The sequence below is a fragment of the Glycine soja genome, chromosome 13, assembly GCF_004193775.1.
Source record: "Glycine soja cultivar W05 chromosome 13, ASM419377v2, whole genome shotgun sequence".
Classification (NCBI taxonomy): domain Eukaryota; kingdom Viridiplantae; phylum Streptophyta; class Magnoliopsida; order Fabales; family Fabaceae; genus Glycine; species Glycine soja.
Genome location: NC_041014.1, coordinates 14982000 through 15001806, shown reverse-complemented (window position 1 = coordinate 15001806; position 19807 = coordinate 14982000). Strand labels below are relative to the sequence as shown.

At 31.8% G+C, this 19807-nt stretch overlaps 1 protein-coding gene and 1 non-coding gene across 4 annotated transcripts; one reads left to right on the top strand and one right to left on the bottom strand.

Moving 5' to 3' along the window:
* Positions 1 to 12439: 12439 nt before the first annotated feature.
* Positions 12440 to 12513, bottom strand: TRNAI-AAU. Its single transcript has one exon. It is a non-coding gene; the product is annotated as a tRNA-Ile (tRNA).
* Positions 12514 to 12551: 38 nt separating this feature from the next.
* Positions 12552 to 15161, top strand: LOC114381508. Of its 3 annotated transcripts, XM_028340782.1 has the most exons (3): positions 12552 to 12689; positions 14466 to 14531; positions 14707 to 15161. In XM_028340782.1, exons 1-3 carry the CDS (start codon positions 12583 to 12585, stop codon positions 14924 to 14926), a joined length of 393 nt encoding a protein of 130 aa, XP_028196583.1. In that variant the 5' UTR covers positions 12552 to 12582; the 3' UTR covers positions 14927 to 15161. The 3 variants fall into 3 exon arrangements, 2 of the variants coding, with proteins under 2 accessions (XP_028196583.1, XP_028196584.1); XM_028340783.1 differs by lacking the exon at positions 14466 to 14531; XR_003660064.1 differs by lacking the exon at positions 14466 to 14531 and having other exon boundaries at positions 12588 to 12689; positions 14684 to 14814.
* Positions 15162 to 19807: the final 4646 nt, after the last annotated feature.

The window sequence follows — 19807 nt, the reverse complement described above, 5'->3', positions numbered from 1 at the left end:
TGATTGACACAATATATTGTCAAAGTAATCCCTATTGTGAAAATTGATTTGATTAAAATTACATAGATTTTTGTATGAAATTATTTATTCGAATTGTATTCGGTCCAAAGGAAAATACAATTTGGCAAAATAATATTGTATGTGTGATGATAAATGTGTGACAATTATAAGGTATTTTCGTATGAAAAATAGTCGGTCCAAAGAAAGTTATTATTTGACAAAATTTATTGTCAATATTTAATCATTGCGTCGAGAATACAAATTACAAATTAATTTCTCTATCCAAAAAAGATTAGGAATTGATGTTATACTAGATATCTTGTGATGAGTCTATTCTACAAAATGTTTACACATTTTATTATACATTTTTATATAACTTACTTGATTATATGTGAAAATTGTATAATTTTAAGACCTCTCATTTATCATATTAAATTGTCTTTTTTTTTTTGTTAAATTGATTGAAACAACAAGTTGCCAAAGTAACATATGTTGCATAAGTTGGTTTGATTAAATTTACATAGATGTTGCATGAAATTATTCATGCGAATTGTGCTCAGCCCGAAGGAAAATACAATTTGGTAGAATAATTACATGCTTGCGACGGTAAACATGTGACGATTATAAATAGTATGATTTTCCATGTGAATAATGAAATGTTTAAAGACAATTATTATTTGATCAGAGTAATCATCATATAAGTTTTCCATGTGAGCAATGGAGTGTTCAAAAACAATCTTTGTTTGACAGGACTTATCATCAATGTTTGATCAATGTGTTGAGAGTACCACTTGTCGTTGGTCTTTTTCAATCCAGTCCAAATATTGAGAATTAATGGTACTCTAGGTATCTTGTTTGGGTCTTGAAATTTATCATAAAGATTATTTGTGCATTGTATGTTTACTGTTCTCTCATTTAATTGTTGTTGTTGCTACTACGGTTTAAAATACTCATATTATTTGAATCCCAAAGCTGCATGTATAAAATTTAGAGTTTGAAAGGAGTCAGTTGAAAGTTGAGGATATTGCATAATTTTTTTTTTGTTTTTCTTTAGAGAAGAAACAAGAGAACAAGATAAGAAATTTCTTTGTTACTTTTTGTAAGATGAGACATATAAAAAAATGTCCCAATTACACTATTTAGTGTGTGAAAAATGGTAAACTTCTCATTTTTGTTTGTTTTAAAGTTAATTTAGTTTTGTATTGAAGGACGCTAGTGGACAGATTTTGGTTCTACTACTCATATAAGCATGTCTACACAATGTGGAGTCATCCGTCAAGTGATAATGAAAAATTCGTTTATGTGGACGATGACATAAAGTTACAGTTGAAGCTATGAAAACTTTTATATTGCTTTAAAAGACTCAATTTTATTTGAATTTGATTGAGACATATATTGAGTTGTTTATTAAACCAAGTTATTAGAATTTTCTATTCCAATAATTAATGTGGGCTAATATTATAAGACAATTATATTAGTTATTTATCATTAGTGGGTTTTATTTTATGTGATCAAATTAAGTGAACCCGTTAGACAAGTAAATCAGATGATATGAACTTAAATGAACAGATGTCACTGTTGGCCCATTAGAGGATAATGAGAATCCTATTAGGTTAACACGCTATAAGAAGACTATGATCTCCAATATACTGAGTCGTCACACATAGTTTCTCTTTTTCCCGTTGTTGAGGAATAAAGAGGATTAAAGAGGTTCCAGTTGAGGAAGAACCATGAAGTCACTGGTTACACTGTTAGCCGATTATCCTTTGTCTCTACAGTATTTCATAACTGATTCTAAGAAGAGTACATAGATCAGAAATCACCAACGAATTAAGGTATTTTCTCTATCCTTAATAATCAAACATGTTGTAGATCTTAGGACTTTTGATAATTGTTTTAGGTTAGGATCTACTTGTTCCTTTTAGCTTCTGCATAAAGAATAAAGATTGCCTAAGGACTAAGGAAAAATTCAACGAATCAAAACTATTTCATGCTTGGTTTTTTATATTCATAAAAACTTAAACTAAAACTTTATGTCTTTGTGTATGCGTGACTTTTAGTTAAAGTTTCTAAAAAAAATTAAAAATTAATTAAAATCAATTTTTAACTTAGTTTGTAGTTAGTCTGTTTTTTCATTTAAAATTGTTTTCAATTGTATAATTTTCTTTTAAAAGTTTTGAAAAAAATGTGGGGCTCTTTACAAGAGACTGCAATAAGAGGATTTAGAATTTATGCCCTTCATTTCATTGGCCAGGTTTTAGATGGGTTGATTTTGGACTCAATGTGGGTCACAAGCTATAGGGAATTAGCCAAAGAGTTATTCTTCCTACACCATTCAAATTTCTTTTACACCTAATATATTTTAAAAAATTCCAACTTTATCTTTTTTACTTCTTCTCCATTTCTTTTTTTTTTCTTTTCTTCGTATAGCCTACAATCCATAAGGGCAATCCGTATGGGTTCATATGAATTGTTAAAAATATGTTTTACGAAATAATTTAAAATTAATGACCTATGCAGTAAAAAATAATTAACACCACTATATATAACACTAAAATTTCTGGTGTATATTTAATACACGTATAAGTTTACATAATAAAATTTGTAACAATTAATTTTGATCTAATAATGTTAATAATGATTTTGATCTAATAATATTTTGTTACATATATCAATTTTAAATAAATATCATTGGTTTAATAAAAATTTATATGTGTAAAAAAATACATTATTAGATCAAAATTAATTGTCATAAAATTTATTATGTAAACTTATATGTGTATTAAATATACATTAGAAATTTTAGTGTTATATATAGAGACGTTAATTATTTTTTAAAATAATTGGTTTATTAGCTCAATTGATTAGAGTGTCGTGCTAATAATGTGAAAGTCACAAGTTTGAGATATATAAGAGTATTTTTGGTTTTCCCCCTCACTACTGGGTGTATTGAAAAAATGTTAGGTGCAGAAAGAAAATCCCATTAGCCAAAAAGCTCGTGCATGGCTTGATCGATCCGAGTCATAAACTATATATAGCTAGTTGAACAAAACCTAGATTCAAAGCAAGGCTTCAAAAAATAGAGGACCAACCCTAATTTGCACAACTTTTTACAAGTTAAGCCTAGATCATGCCATGACCAGAGAGGTTAAAAAGGCTTAGACTTGATTTGTACTAAAAATTAAAGTTCAAATGCTACATTTCATCAAATGGGTTTGGGATATTGATTTAGATCAACCATTGACATGATGTAGGTAGGGGGTTATAGTGGGTCATCACCCCCAAAAGGCACAAACTTAATAATCCTTCTAAAATTAGGCCTAAACCTAGTGAAAATCATGTTTGTGCGAGCTTTGGCGAGCTAAAGCCCAGATCATGACATGACCAAATCAAGTCGGGATAAAAAGGCTCAAATTTAATTTGTGCTCAAAACTTAACGTCCAAACTCTACACTTCATTTGGCATATTTAGGTCATTCACTCAATACAAATTACTTTATCACCTTTAATGAAGGTTCAATGGATGGTAGAAAAAGACTAGACAGAGAGAAAAATATCAAAAGGAATGAGATAACCTTTAAAAACTTAAACTAGATAGATTTAGAAATTTTTTTTTTCTGTTTCATAAATTAAGTTTAACTAGTTTTAAAATCATTTCAACCTCTTTTTGTCCATATATGTTATGTTTTCAAATGTTTGAAAATAAAAAAATAAATACTCACTATCACCTCCAAACAAGACCTTGCTTAATATTAGGGGTGGGAATAAGACAGGCCAGACCAGGCTTTGAAAGGCCTGAGCCTAGTCTACGATGAATTTTTGAGGCCTGAGCCTGGCCTATAGCCTATCAAATGCTTTTATTTTGGCTCGGCCTGATCTTTTTAAAAGTCTAGCCTAGCCTGATAGCCTTTTTAAAAGTCTTCTTCGCATTAAATCTTTAATATTCTGAAGTAGGAGGAACGTAATAGGAAAGCTAAAGAAAAAGGAAACATTATCAGGAATAGGAAAGCCAATAAAAATAATGAGAAATATAAAGGGACACATAACTCACACCTAAATTGTAATTAAAGTCTTACTTGATTATAGTAATAGAAGTTATGGAGCAGTGATGTGTAATCAAAGTCTGCTAGTTTAAAAAAAAAATTAATTGTACCCAAAAAATAATATAAGTATATATTGGTACCCAAAAAATAATATAAGTATATATACATATATATAGGCCGGCCTATCAGGCTTATAAGGCTTTTTAATAAACTTAAGTCTGGTCTATTTAATTTAATAGGCTTTTAAAAAAGTCTGAGTCTAACCTTTTAATTAAATAGGTCAGTTCAGGCCAGACTTTATGTAGGTCAGGTCGTAGGTCCCTGTAGGCCGGCCTGGCCTATTCCCACCCCTACTTAATATGAATCAAATTATTAATCCTTTGATTTAAAATTCTTTTATAAATTAATATGTTGTTAATTTGGATTACAAACATTATATGGTAAATATCAACTCATTAAAGTTTATTACTGTGCTATAAAGTATAATGATTGATCTTGCCTTATTTAAGGTTGTCATTTTCAGCTTTAACAAAGATTTAAAATAGCTTTTACGAATTACAGTACTTATGAAAACTAAACCTTACAAATATTAGATGGTTAGTCTTATTGAAAAATCAACTTAGTTGACCTATATGTTCATATTTAAATCATTATATATATATATATATATATATATATATATATATATATTCGTAATTCTTAAATGAACTTAGGGTGCGTTTAAATAGAGAATTTTAATTGAGAAAAATAATTTATTAGAGAATTTAAATTTTTTTAATATAAAATTCATTGTTTTGATGTTTTTTTATGAAGAATTTAAATTTTTGAAAATTTTAAAACAAAATTTTGAATAACTAAAATTGTGAAATTTTAATTTTCTTTTAAAAGGTGAGAAACTGAAATTCTCTTCTTGAAATGAGAATGTTGCATTTACCATAAAATAATTGAGTAACGAGGATCCATGAAAGTCATAACCTTATATAACAAGGTGGATTGAATGATTGAGGAAGAAGGAAAGAGTAAAAAGATTTTGAATTTAATCTCCTCTACTAATTAATTAAATTAATATTCCAATAAATTAATATTTGTCTATAATAAAAAAGTAATTGTAATATGCCTTACTGCCTTTTACTAATTCAGTCTTGTTTGGTAGACGTAGTTGTTCGATCGAACTGAATATCTCAATAACATAATAGCATTTCATAATTTTCATCTATGCACAGGTTAGTCATTAACGGAATACGTGGTTGGCATGTTTGTTTGTTCATGACAAAATTGGTAGCATGCCGGTTTCTGTCTTTGTCTTTTGTTTTATCCCCCACCATATCTTAACATATCATATATTGTCTATGTAAAAATTCAAAAAAGTTCAGGTATCTTTTATAGCAAAAATTTGTTGGACAAGTTTCCAAATTAAACTATTTAAACTAATCAAATATTTGGTCTGATTGATATATAGCATTGGCATTAGAAATGACAGTTTGAGTTAAATTTAATAAATATATACAAAAATTATTCATGTATTTATTTTTTATTTATCAAGTGATTTTGAGTTAGTTAGAACTTTAAAGTTTGAACTTGTATAATTTTTCGTAAAATTTGTAATTATGGATGCAAATTTGAGTAATATAGTAGTATCTAAGCAAATAGCCATGTACTGAGGTGGGAAAAATGGTAAGTGCGCAATAATCATCAAATAATAATATCAAATTCACAATGAACACGTTGTTGGACATAACAATTATCACAATAAAAAATAGAGTCTAAATAATTGGGAAAATATTTAAATTTGATTTTGAGAATATTTGAATTAAAAAAGTAAAGATAAGAAATAAGATAAAAATAAAAGATAAAATTGTGATTTGGAGGAAACTCAGATTTAGAAAACCTTGGAATCGGGATTTCACATCAAGATTTTTGTTCTATCAATTCAGTTCTTTTTAATTCTCTTCTACCGCCAAATTAATTTAATGAGATCTCCATTCTCTTTCAAGAAACCAAGATGTGTCTAATTGAATCAATCCATATTATCGTGGTGTTATGTCCAATTAAATCTTATCCATTATTTATTAATTTGTTTTATCCATCTAAGATTAATTCTATTATTGTGAATTAAAACTTAAGTTCTCCTCCTATTGTTCTTAGGTGTTGGTTCACCTTTTAGTTCATCCTTAAACATCTAAAATCATGCAATCAATGATCAAATATCTACCATATATGAATTGTGATAAGAGAAGAATCAAAAGACAAAATTAAAAGAAAACCTCAAAATAATTAAATTAACATATTATAGTTGTTAAGGGCTACACCCTAATCCCAGAACAAAGAGGACTACTCAAACATAGTCACGAGCATTCCCAAAAAAAATATAAAAGAGAAGAAAAGAGAATTTACTGGAGAAGAGAAAAGCTAAGAAAATCCAAAAGCTCTCCTAAGCCGTCAATACTCAAAGTCAGAGCTCTTCTATAGAGTTTTTCTAAGATATTTTAAAATTCATTTAGACCCAAATACAATTAAAAAACAAAAATAAAAACACAAGCTAATTAGTAAGCCCGAGTCAAAAAAATAAGGAACTTGCATGCCCGTGCCATATGCATTAGCTTAAAATTGCTCTCTTTTCCTTCTAAAAAGATTCCTGAAGGTCAAGTCTGATTTTGAAAATCCAACATGCTCTGTTTAACACCAAAGATCAAGTCAACATGACTACTTGCACTTGAAAACACCTACAACGTAAAAGTTCGACAAAAATAACAAAATGTACTGAAATGAACAGAAACAAAAATCTAAACAACCAATAATGTAGATAATCCTAACTAAAATGTTTCCTAATTAAAGACTAAATGCAATGCATCAAACAACCCCAAGGAGACGGGATTCTACTATTACATATGAATATGATCCCACCACTTGAAACTGATTTAACACCATTCTTCTTCCAAGAGAAAGAAGAGCAAGAACATCGCTTATTCTGCAACAACCTTCCTTTATGTTGGTTGTGGGGCACTCACAAGGTACCCAATGGTTACATGGCTGCTTGTGGCCTCCCCGTATTTTTACACCTTTGATGTAAGGAATAAATGTTAGCAATTTTAGGTCATATATATATATATAATCGAATGAGTTAGGATCATTATTTTATTAGTCAAAATATTAAAATGGTCTAATCAATATATAAAATTATGGCTAAGGACATATATATTATGAAAGGTTAATTGTGTAGATATCATTAATAGAGAAATGTAATATAAGAGGTTATGGTTGCCATTTGTAGAGAGAAGTGATAGAATGTACAATTTTAAATTCTTTTTCTCTTTATCCCATCAGAAGAGAAAATTTAGAGAAGAACATAAAGTTCTTTATATTTGAAAGATCATAAAATCAATTCTATCATGACTAATTCAGGTACCTTTCTGCATTTAGTTTTCATCATGATTTTGACTATGGAAATACAATGGAGTTTCATTTATCTTTATGCGATAATTTCTCTCTATATGGATAGAAAACATGTGGTTAGGATTGATGATCGACCGTTAGAATCAAATTAATTTGATTGATTGAATCCCTATAATAAAACCTTTACACTCGAGATATATAGATATATGAGATCCATCTATATAGAGATGATTATCTACATCCATAAAGCCATAGACATACCAATCTCATTTACCTCTCTTTCTTCTCTTGGATTTGCTTGTCCTCAAGCAATTACCATGAGGAAAAGCTTTTAATCAAATGATTCATCAGACAAGCACATCATTATTCACATACAAGTCATCACTCCCAGCTCAGGGCTACTTGACACAAGCTAGTAATAAGACAAAATGAAAATAATGTTCCTAATAAAACAGGAAAATGCATGAACTTAAGGTTAGGCAACCCCAAACTTAAATCTTACATTGTCCCCAATGTAAATCAATAAGTAAGGGATTTGAACAAAGAACCTATCACTAAGGTGTAGGGGGGGGGGGGGGGGGGGGGGTAGCTCCGGCGGTGATTCCATATGTGGAGGTGATCCAAGATCTGAAAGTATGGGGCTTGCCCTTCTTGAAATGGCTTGCAAGCGGGTGTTTTTCATCAGGAAATGATTCTCCTGCTTTTCTTCCATTACAGGATAAAAGCCTGAAGTTCTGCAAAGGTCACTTCCAAGTTTGGTGTAATAAGAGGAGTCTCTACCGCTTCTGGTATAATATCACCACCTTCTTCAGGGAACTTCCAAGTCTCATGATCTGGCAAAGAATATTCTCGCTTTGGCAACTGGTGAAGAATAAGCATCACCTCTTTGCCAATGGGAATGACAAAGTAAAATAGTGCTTTGTCTTCCGCATATAGGGGCTTGACCCACTTGATGCAGCCCATGGAACGAACCGTGGCAAGGACAATGGTGGTAGGGCCAGGTAGAGGCTTAAGCTAGTCTAGAAAGTGGTGATCATCATAAAACCTCGCAATAGAGATAATGAGACCTCCTTGCACAATGACAATGCTGGAACTATTAGCAAGTACTTGGAGGCGTCGAATAAGAAATGTGGTAGTGCCAATCTGGTCATCCGGGTGGGAGTAAGGAGTCAGCAAACCCCATAGTAGAACAAGATCAAGTGTAGAAATTTTACCATCATACCCACCAGTGTCAAGAATGGTTGATGAGATCAGATGATGCACGATCTGTATGGAAGGATGGAGAAAAGAAGAAGAGTTGCACCGAGATGTTTGCCACATAGGTCCCTACTTGTTTTGCCTATCCTTAGCCAAAATGTTTCAACATGATAGCTAGGTGTGCAAGTGATGGGCATGCTCGTGCCACTTGCGTCACTTTTCACAATTTTGCTTTTTGTACCCCTTTTAATATCTTTACTCATTTATTCCAATAGTTCTTTTTTTTTTTTTGGAAGAAGAAGAGTCTTGTTGCTGCACCTTCACTCCATGCAAAGTTACCTAGTGATAAAATAACAAGAAAAGAATAAAATAGAACTAGAAAAATAATAAAACAAAAACTAAATAACACATGTAAAACTCCAGTGATTGGGTTGTCTCCCAACAAGCGCTCTTTTAATGTCCTAAGCTGGACGTTGGATGACTCAGCTGCTTGATGTAGGGTTCAAAAGGACAACAACCGTTGCCTTCTCAATTTGCTCTTTGTTGAAGTACAACTTCAACATTGATTGTTAACCTTGAATAAGCTAGTTTCTTGGCTTCCAATCTCCACAACTCCATAAGGAAACACCTTCTGAACCTTAAAAGATCCAGACCACCTTGACTTTAACTTTCTAGGAAACAGGTTCAACAAGGTTTCCTTCTTTGAATTCCCTTTGGTGAATGTGTCAGTTATGCCATCTCTTGGTCTGCTCCTTGTAAATTCTGGCATTTTCATATGCATTCAAGAGATTTTCATCTAATTCATTCAAATCAAGCTTCCACCTCTCACCAGCTGCTTTCAAGTCATAATTGAGAAGCTTCACTACCAACAAATCCTTGTGCTCAAGCTCAATTGGAAGACAACAAACTTACCATAAACCAATCAAAAGGGAGACATTATCAGAGTTTTGTAAGCTATGCAGTAAGTGCATAAAGCATCACCAAGCTTCAAGGACCAATCTTTTCTTAATCAAAAAATAATCTTTTCAAGAATGGCCTTGATCTCTCTATTTGAGACTTCCACTTGCCCGCTTGTCTGAGGATGGTAAGGTGTAGTGTGAGTGACTCCATAATTCTTCAATATAGCTTCAAATTGCCTCTCAATGAAATGAGAACCACCATCACTAATCACAGCTCGTGGGACCCCAAACATTGGAGAAATTATCTACCTGAACAGCTGGATCACAGTCTTTGCATCACAAGTTTGGGAGGGAATTTCCTCCATCCATTTTGACACATAATCAACTGCCACAAGTATATATTTAGATCCATAAGAAGGTGGGAAGGGTCCCATGCAGTCAATGCTCCAAACATCAAAAAGTTCCACCTCAAGAATTCCATTAAGGGGCATCTCATGCTTTTGTGATATGTTTCTAGTTGTCTGACATCTACCACAAGTAGTGGCAAACTTCCAAGTATCTCTAAACAAATTAGGCCAGTAGAAACTAACCTATAAAATCTTAGCAGCAGTCTTGGAGGTACCAACATGTCCTCCATAAGCATAACAATAGCATGATTCAAGAATATGAGGGACTTCTTCTTCAACAATGCACCTCCTATAAAATGCCATCACGACATCTCATATATAACCTTGGCTCATCCCAAACTACGTGCTTCAAGTCAGAGAAAAAAATTCTTCTTTTTTTGGTAAGAAAAGTCAGGATGGACAATCCACTAACAAGATAATTGACAAAGTCATCATACCATGGTGAGTTCTTTATAGACACAACTAGCAATTATTTATTTGGGAAGGAATCATCAACAAACAAGTCTTCTTTCACACAACTAAGTTTTCAGTCCCTTTTCTATTAAGAATTTGAAGGTCAAAGTAACTCTTGTAGGAGGAGAATCCACCTGAGGTGTTTAGGATTTGCATCCTTTTTTCTTAGGAAATGCTTCAGTACAAAGTGATCAATATAAACAATCACTTTAAATAGAGTTTTCCTAACTTGTTGGTTCACCTTTCAGTAACATGTATGAATTGTGGTAAGAGAAGAATCAAAAGACAAAATTAAAGAAAACCTTAAAATAATTAAATTAACATAGAACAGATAACAAGGGCTAAGCCCTAATCCTAAAACAAAGAGAACTACTCCACATAATCATGAACAATCCCAAAGAAAACATAAAAGAAAAGGAAAGAGTACCTATCAGAAAAGAGAAAAAATCTAAGAAAACTCGAAAGCTCTCCTAAGCTGTCAATACTCAAAGTTGAAACCCTTCTACAAAGTTTTTCTAAGCTATTTAAAGACATGAGTTAAAATCCATTTAGACCCAAATACAATTAAAACGTAAAAACAAAAATAAAAACATAAGCTAATTGACACGTCTGGGTCAGATGTGGTAGCAACCTGGTAAAAAAAATAAGGGACTTGACACGCCCGTGCATCAACTCAAAATTGCACTCTTTTCCTTCTAAAGAGGTCCCTGAAGGTCAAGTCTAATCTTAAAAGTCTAGCATGCAACAAAAAAAAACTCTATTAAACACAAAAAATAATCAGCATGACTCTTGTACATTTGAAAATACCCACAATGTAACAAGTTGGATAAAAAAATAAAATGGAATGGAATGAACGAAACAAAGACCTAAAAACCATTAATTCAAATAATCCTAACTAAAATGTTTCCACTGAATGCAATGCATCATCTACCTTTGCAATTCAAATAAGTACGTACCGGTGCCTATGATAAACACAATCATGTAATTAGACATTTGTTATGCTTTATAAATTAAAAAGATCTTTACATATATTTTTTAATTGAGATAGTGTGACACTTTTAATTATATTTTTATTTATTATTTTTCACGACTAATTTTAAAATCAAACAAATATTTAGTTTTGTTAATTTTTGGATACAAATAATGACTTATAAAATATTTTATTTAGATTAAGTATAAGTGACGAGTATATATATATATATATATATATATATATATATATATATATATATATATATATATATATATATATATATATATATATATTGGTACACAAGTAAGTAGAGTATTTTTTTTTTTTGGTAATGCAAGTACTTAGAGTATGATATAAATGCCAATGTTAGATAGGTGTGGTTACTAGTACAAATCCTTTTGGAGAAAGTAGCTGTGATTACAAGTGTTTTAAATATTGATTTAATTAAGTTTTTTAAATCTGTAATATATAGACTGGTTTTAGATTACTATTTGATTATGTTTTAAAAAAATTTAAGTAAATATTTGACAAAATATGAATGTTGGATAGTAATTTGAAAATAGCATATATTTCATGTATGAAAAATTTAATTAAGTCTTAAATATTCTACTAATTTATTCTCATTAGTCATTATTTCATTTCTAATTAGCACAATGACCACATATTTTTCACTATTTTTTATTTGAGACACTTGATGTCTAAAATTCATTTTGGTCTTAGTTAATATTTGTAAAATCTCATTGAATTAGTCAATGGTTCAAAATTAAAAAAGTTCAACTGTAGTATCATTACTTCAGTGAATTTTACTAGATAATATTACGTTACAGTAGTTTCTCTACCAGGTGAAGTAATGCTACTTCAAATAAAAAATAAAAAAAGATGTAGTAATGCTACTCCATGAGTTATGTGAACAGTGAGCTTTGAATGAGAAAAAAAGAAGAAAAAAAGGTTATTTCAGTAAATTTATTTAAGAAAAGAAAAGAAGAAAGTCTATTTAGTAATGAATGGGCGATTAAGGTTACGGCCCAAATTTCTCGTAGGCGAAACAAAAATACAGAAATAAAAAGTTACATTTTGGCCCATGCAGGTCTCGAACCTGCGACCTTCGCGTTATTAGCACGACGCTCTAACCAACTGAGCTAATAGGCCAATTGATATTTAAACTCTTGGTTATTATATGTATTGTAAAACAAATGGAAGTGACGATTAAAGGAACATATGAGACAGAAGAGTGAAGTAGCTGGTCTCGGAGTGGGTGCCGTGCTCCTCTGTGCCACCGTTGCTGCCACCAAAGTCGATGCTTTCTTCTCTTCTTCTCAGCGCAGGTTCTCTCTCTCCTCTTTTCTTTTTATTTATTATTTTTTACTTTATTCATTTTTCTTTTAGGGCCTTGCAAACACCGGTATCTTTAGGAGGTTAGTTAATAAGCTAAAAAGGAAAAATATTTATCATGTAAATTATAGAAGAGGTAAAACAAATCCTGAGTAGCTTAATTTTTCGTTCCCGATAAAAACATTTCTTAAAGCAATGACAGTGGTTAAACTTTGTCTTTTTTTAAGTCTTGTGAGTTTGTGACCCCCATTAGACATTGTTGGGTGATATGTGTTTCTTTGGCATTATTTTCACTCGCCCATGTATCAACTTGTCTCAAATGTTACCCAAATGCAATCAAAGCTGTTATAAGTTCAGCATTTTAATATCTATCTCACACTGATACTATTTATTATGACCATTCCTATGCAATATGCATCACTAGGTACTAAAGAATCTGCACCTTGTTTTAACTTTGCTTATCAAATGTTATGTCTATTTAATCTTTGGTCCATGGTGCATAAGCTAATAATCAAGCATGCCTAATCAAACTTGTTTCATGTTGCATGCTTTTTATGACTAATTCATTCTTTTTCTTTTTCATAACATCAAAGCAGGATGCAAAACATAAGTCCAGAACCTGCTTATTTCCCTACTTTCCCATTTCTGAAGGTTTTTTTTTTATTCAGTGTATTAGGCCCTAGACCTACCTTTAGAGGGTAGAATTTGATTCACAAAATGTCAATTGCCAGAGAATCAAGCTCTGCAAATTGTTACAACTTCTACAATTCAATGAATACATTTTCTAGTAATTGGTCATTTTGAGACATATTTGTCATATTTTCTCATTTAAAACCAATCTCCAAGGCCACCCTCTGAAATCAGATGTAATAGCTAGTGTTTTAATTCCAGGTTCTTTAATCTTTTGGGGTCAATAATTTTTTATCCCAAATAAATATCATGTGGTTTCTGAGTGCTAGAAGGGTCAATTTACTGTTAGTGATCTTCTTTCTTATCACAACTTAATGAAATAGTAAAGTTTCTCATTCCATTCCATCACGAAAGCAAAGAGGCAAAATGACAACTTTCTAACAAAAAATGCTGAATGGGCAAAATATAACAACATTATCCATCCAACAATGCTAAACCTCTGCCCTTGGATCCAAATATTTGGCCAGTCACTTCTAAGATTTTCCCACTACCCTGTTGATCTACCTGCATAAGAGGAGAATTTATGGTTTTACAGATTGATATTAATCATTTAATTTTATGAACTTTTGGATGTCATTGTTTTGTTTCAAATACTTGCAAGCTAATTTTACTTTTGAATATGCTAGCAAGGTTATGGAGAAGCACTTGTATACTTGTAAATTGAAATTTTGGCAAAATTGTGAAAAGTATGATCATAATTGTCATGGTTGACTAGTTATGTCTTCCATATGGTTAGGACTTGAGAGAATAACTCTAGCACTCTTTTATATCTTCTGTGCATGATTTCATCTCATCCTCAAGATGTTGGTGTTTTTTTGTTGTATGTACTTCAAATTCTGTATTTTTACTGGCTAGTAATTGAGTGCAATTTCAGCATCTTGTATTATCCTGTCTCTTTAAGTCCCCTTTATAACATTTCACTTGGTATTATTAAAAATCATGTGAAGATTCATCTGGGGCATGATGTTTTTAGTCTTTGTGCATTCTGCTTGCATATATTTATACCCAGCAAGTTATCAATATTGGTAAACTGCTTCAGTATTTGATTGTATGTCTTGGTGATATTGAATCTTTCACAGATCCTTGAATTATAATGCACTCATTATGAAGGGAAATGTGGTGGCTAGATTTTTACGCACAAAATGGTAGTTGTTGAAGAATAAAGAATTTATGATATTAAGATAAATACAACACTGTAGATTCTGTAGAACTATGATGAGAAAATATTGCAAACATGCTCTGTAGTCTGTAGCGAGACACTGGTTTTTTGCTTTTTGCCAACCTCTCTTTTTGACAGACGCTGCAACCTCTTACATGCAGCTCATTCGGGATGTGCAAGCGATGTGGCAATCTGAGGCAATTGGCTTGCTCCACATGCAAAGGAACCAGGTCGATCAGAGAAGGGGGAATACTTGGTATTAAACTTGTAGAAGATTTGTATGAAACAATTGGTAACAGTGAATCAAAGGTGAAGCAGATAGCATGTGTAAAATGTCAAGCCAAAGGTTACTTTTCATGTCCTAATTGTTCTGAACTATAATCACTGTGGTTTTATCTTCTATATACCTACAAGGATTTTTTACCAAAACATTCATTTTCGATATGTAACATTGTGAGTTGTTATTATAGATGGTGGTTGTGACTGGAAGCAGTTTATCTTCTGCTCCTCTTGTAAATTTGCTTCATGCCTTGTTACTAGAACAAGCATAATTTTAATACTGCTTCTATGCCAGGATTTCTGGTATGTTTTGTCTATCAGTTGTTTTCCTTTTACACTTCATTTTTTACCTTAATTTATAAGTTTTGAACTCAATTGTTCGTGTGTTAAATCTTGCACACCACAAGATCATCTTTAGTTAGATCATCTTTTAATCTTTAGTTCCTTCTAGGAAGCATACCATTGTTGGATTTGTTCGGTCACTGGACCACTATGACAGAGAAATACTATTTTTGGAGCAGTAATGCTTTATGAGTAAAACTTGAATATAAAGGGTTAGCAAATTGTGGTGTCATGTTGAATTGCATGTGAATTTGTAAGGAAGAGTTTAGATACGGAACTAGAGACCGAGTGACAGATTAGAGACAAGTATTAAAGTGGACCTCTCATGTCATGTTTTAAAAGTATCACTTGTTTGCCTAAGATAAAAATAATTTGACAGTTGCATAACTGACCATATGTAAAGGGCCTCTAAAATTTTTTAAACATACTTTTTTAAATTTCTTTTATAAAGCTGAAAAAAATAAATTTCTTCTAATATTTAGCTTCACATTATCAGGTTAAAATGTCAATTACCCTCCTTTGTAATACTTAGGGTGTGTTTGGATTTCAGGTGAGGTGGTCCAAAAGTATATTTAAAAGTAAAATCAGTTTGGAGTCATATTTGATTACTTTTCAAAATTATGTTTGAGATTAAAATTGTCTGAAAATTCAGTTTTGAAAAAGCAAGATTTGGAATTCTTTTACAAACTTAAGTTTGACCAAAATTTAGATTTGTAAACTTTAATCAAAACATGTACTTACTTTGCATACCAAAACAATAACATTTGGTAACTTGCATGACTAGAATTTTTTATATGTAAAATTGTTACTTACATGAATACCTAACAAGTCGTCTCTAGACTCTAGTAGTTGTCGTGCATTGATTAATATACATTTGCTTAATAATAAAAACTAATATAAGCAAATCCCTTCAAATTTGTTCTCATAAGTAGAAGCTAATTATCAAGGGTCAAGAGTAAAAAGAAATAAAACTCACCCAAAACTTATATTGCTTATAAAGAAAAAAACATTAGTATTACAATTCTCATACTACCAAGTAGCAAGCGATACAAAAAAATGATTATTTTAGTATTCACTATAAAACACACTTCAATAACACGGTTTTCTTATTTTGTAACAAAAAAGATCAAAATAACTCTGGAACATGAAAGTACTGCACTCTCCAACGGGGAAACTCTCGTCACATTTAAGACCATCACCTCTCTTGATTTTGTAACCTGGGTAAAGATGTGGATAAAACTCTGCTTTAACCAACACCAAACTTTGACGTTTAGCCAAGTTCTTGATGTTCTTCTTACTGAAAGGATGAGATGTCTTGTGGGTAATATGAATTTTTCCACCTTTATGAAGCATGTACTTAGCATTGTACAAAAATTCACTCACTAAACTCTTGTGAAGCATTTGATTGTAACATATGTATAATGTAGTGTGATATTGACTAAAAAAAACTAAATGTATAGATTACGACACATTTTTTCCATAACTTACGTGAAATTTTTTATCACGGCCTGGCGTGAAATTTTCAAAATTTTTGGCTTTTTTGGATCAAAGTCATGATTATTTGATCACAGTTTAGTGTCGTATTCAACGCCTATACCCATCACGACCGTGATGGGTCTTCGTGGCCGTGATCAGCCCTGCAGTGCAATTTTTGATGAAACTTGAACAAAGGTAAGTTTAAATGCAGTGCTACATGTCTAAAATAAAATGAATGCGATGCAAAAATAAAAGGATAATAACAATAGGTTGCCTCCTAGAAAGCGTTTGTTTTAGTCCTGAGCCTGACGTGTGAAAAGAGAAATAAATCAACTAACCTCAAATGGGTTGATGATCCCTTTGCGAAATGATCCTCTAATATGATCATCCACTTCACAGCCAAGAACTTGAATAGTATTGCCATCTCTCATATTCTTATCTCTTATACCCTTCCATGGTGATCCTCTATGAAGTCTAAATACGAGATACGATACGGATATGATATGACACAGATACAGAGATACAACAAATTTTTAAAATTAAAGATACGATATGTCTTATATATCTTAATAAAATATATAAAAAGTTATATATAGTTTGAGTTTCTATTATTACCTCTATTCTCCCATCAATACCTCGTGAGCTCTTTCTCCAAATTTAGAGAAGTATCTTTGATCGTTAAGTGGCAAGGTAGCTTATCAAATTTTAAGGGAAATTAATCCAATTATATGTATGCTTTACTGATTTTTTTTTTTTGTAGAATATAAGCTTAATTTTTGTAAAGTGAGAGGAGACCACGTCAATCATCTAGTAGTTAGTTACAAAACTCCTAAAACCCCATTAACATTTTTTAACATGAAACAGGTTGTTTTGCATTTGTTAGGAAAATCAGTTTTTAACCTTTTATTAAAAGAAAATAACTTTTATAATATATATTTCAACATAAATAATATAAATATAGATATAATAAGATGTTATATAAAACATTAATTAAGTCAAAGTATATATTAAATTTTAAATTAGATTAAAACGAGTCAAAATATAATCCGAAAGAATCCACCTGTAAAATAAATCAAGCGTAATAATTTCTAAATCTAAAACCTGTGAGAGTGGATTAGCAGAACAGGTCCTTTGGGAGCAACACTCGAACAGAACAGAACAGTTCCTTCCTCACTAACGCACCTATCAAAATTACCACAGTGAGAAAATAATTGCTGTTACAGAAGGAGTTGAGTTGTGATTGGTGAAGAGGTAAGTTTTATTATGTTATAACACTTTCAACTTGGTATAGTGTTTTGCCAAGTAGTGTGGAGAAGAAAAGAAAATGGGTTTGAGCTTCGTAAGCGTGGAGAAGAAGAGAAGCAAATGGGTTTTGTGAAATAATAAAGCGTTTAAAAAATCATAAAAAAAAGGGGTTAAACGTTGTAGCCGTATCCGAGCCGTATTGGAGTCGTATTGAAGCCGTGTCTAGTCTTAGGAAGTCGTATCTAAGCCGTATTCCAGTTGTATTTTGTATTTAAAAAAAAAAATTGGATACTCCTAGGATACATATCCGGCTGTATCCGTGGAGTATCGATGTCGGATACGGGTACGACACCAATACTTTTCCTTTTTTCACGTATCCGGGCTTCGGTGATCCTTTAGAATGATGTTCCTTTTCAGAGGGCCTTCCTTCCCCATAGTTGGACAAGGCTTGGCCACAATTGTCTTCATCTTGTTGGTGGCTTGCACAAAATTACAAATAAGGGAAGATGAATTATTTGAATAACCAAACACACTGAAATTTTCCTCCTCATCACCTAGCCTCCAAATTAGTTTCCCTTGCTGGCATTAAACAAAGCTCCTCATGTATAGAGGAAGGGCCTTCCCAAAATAATTGGAATCTCTTCATCATCCTCCATGTACAGGATCACAAAATCAATTTGAAAAATGAATTTTCCAACTTTAATCATCAATTTCTCCACTATTCCTCACGGATAAGTAAGAGTTTTGTTTGCAAGTAAAAGAGAAATTTTAGTGGGTTGCGTGCTTGTAACCCCAACTTATAAACAGAATAAGGCATCGAATTAATGCTTGCACCCAGATCACATAAAGCTCTATCTATTTGCAAGCTGCTAATAGTATAAGGGACTGAAAAACTCCCAGGATCTTTAAGCTTAGGTGACAACTTCCTTAAAACCACAGTAGAGCACTCTTTGTTAAGGCCAATTGTAGCAAAGTTTGCCAACTTTCCTTTATTTGAAAGAATTTCTTTTAAATATTTGGTGTACTTTGGAATTTGAGCAATTGTCTCAGTGAAAGGGATATTGATGTGCACCTTTTTAAGCATTTCAACAAATCTAGCTAACTTTCAATCCTCACTCTTGTTTTTCAAACTTTGTGGAAGGGAACACTTAAGGAGGTGTCAGTACCTCTTGGCTCTCTTTAGTAAGAGTCTTTTTTTTTTTTCTGGTGGTGGAGTGGTTTCTTCTTCTTCTTTTTAAACTTTGCCATAGGCCTTCCACTCTTAGTACTCACAACATTCACTTCCTCCTTAGGATTAGCTTTAGTCTGGGAAGGAAGTGTGCAAAGAGCTCTTTTAGATAGAAGGGCTTGTATGTTGGAGAGCTAAGTCTCCATAAGCTTCATTTGTTGATCATTCTTAGTGATGTATTGCATCAACGTCTCTTGCATGTTGGGTCGCTTCTCCTCTTGTAGATTTTGCAAGTGTGATGGCCAATACAAGTTTAGTTTTTTACCTTGCCTATAATTCTGCCCCTGATTGTAGGTGTTGTTGGAGTATTACTTATAACCTTTGTTTTTGCCTCCCACAAAGTTAAAATGGAGAGAGATGCAAGACCAAACTAGAACAATCTCATATTTTGTATAAAGCTAAAATGGATGCTTAGTCATGGCTCAAAGGTTTAAGTAATGATTATAATTTTTCTGGAAATTAGTGTATACAATCAAATAAAGGGTTGAACACTTGTCAAAACACAAAACATAAACAATATATATCTAAAAAAAAAACTCACATTGTAATAGTTTTTATATTACCTTTTTTCTTAACTTCAACACTCTCCTTCAATAAACTCATTCAAGAGCTTTTACACCAAGTTTCAACAAGTTGAAAGCAATGCATTAAAATGAAACTCGCGAATTATAAAAATGCAAAATAAAAAAAAA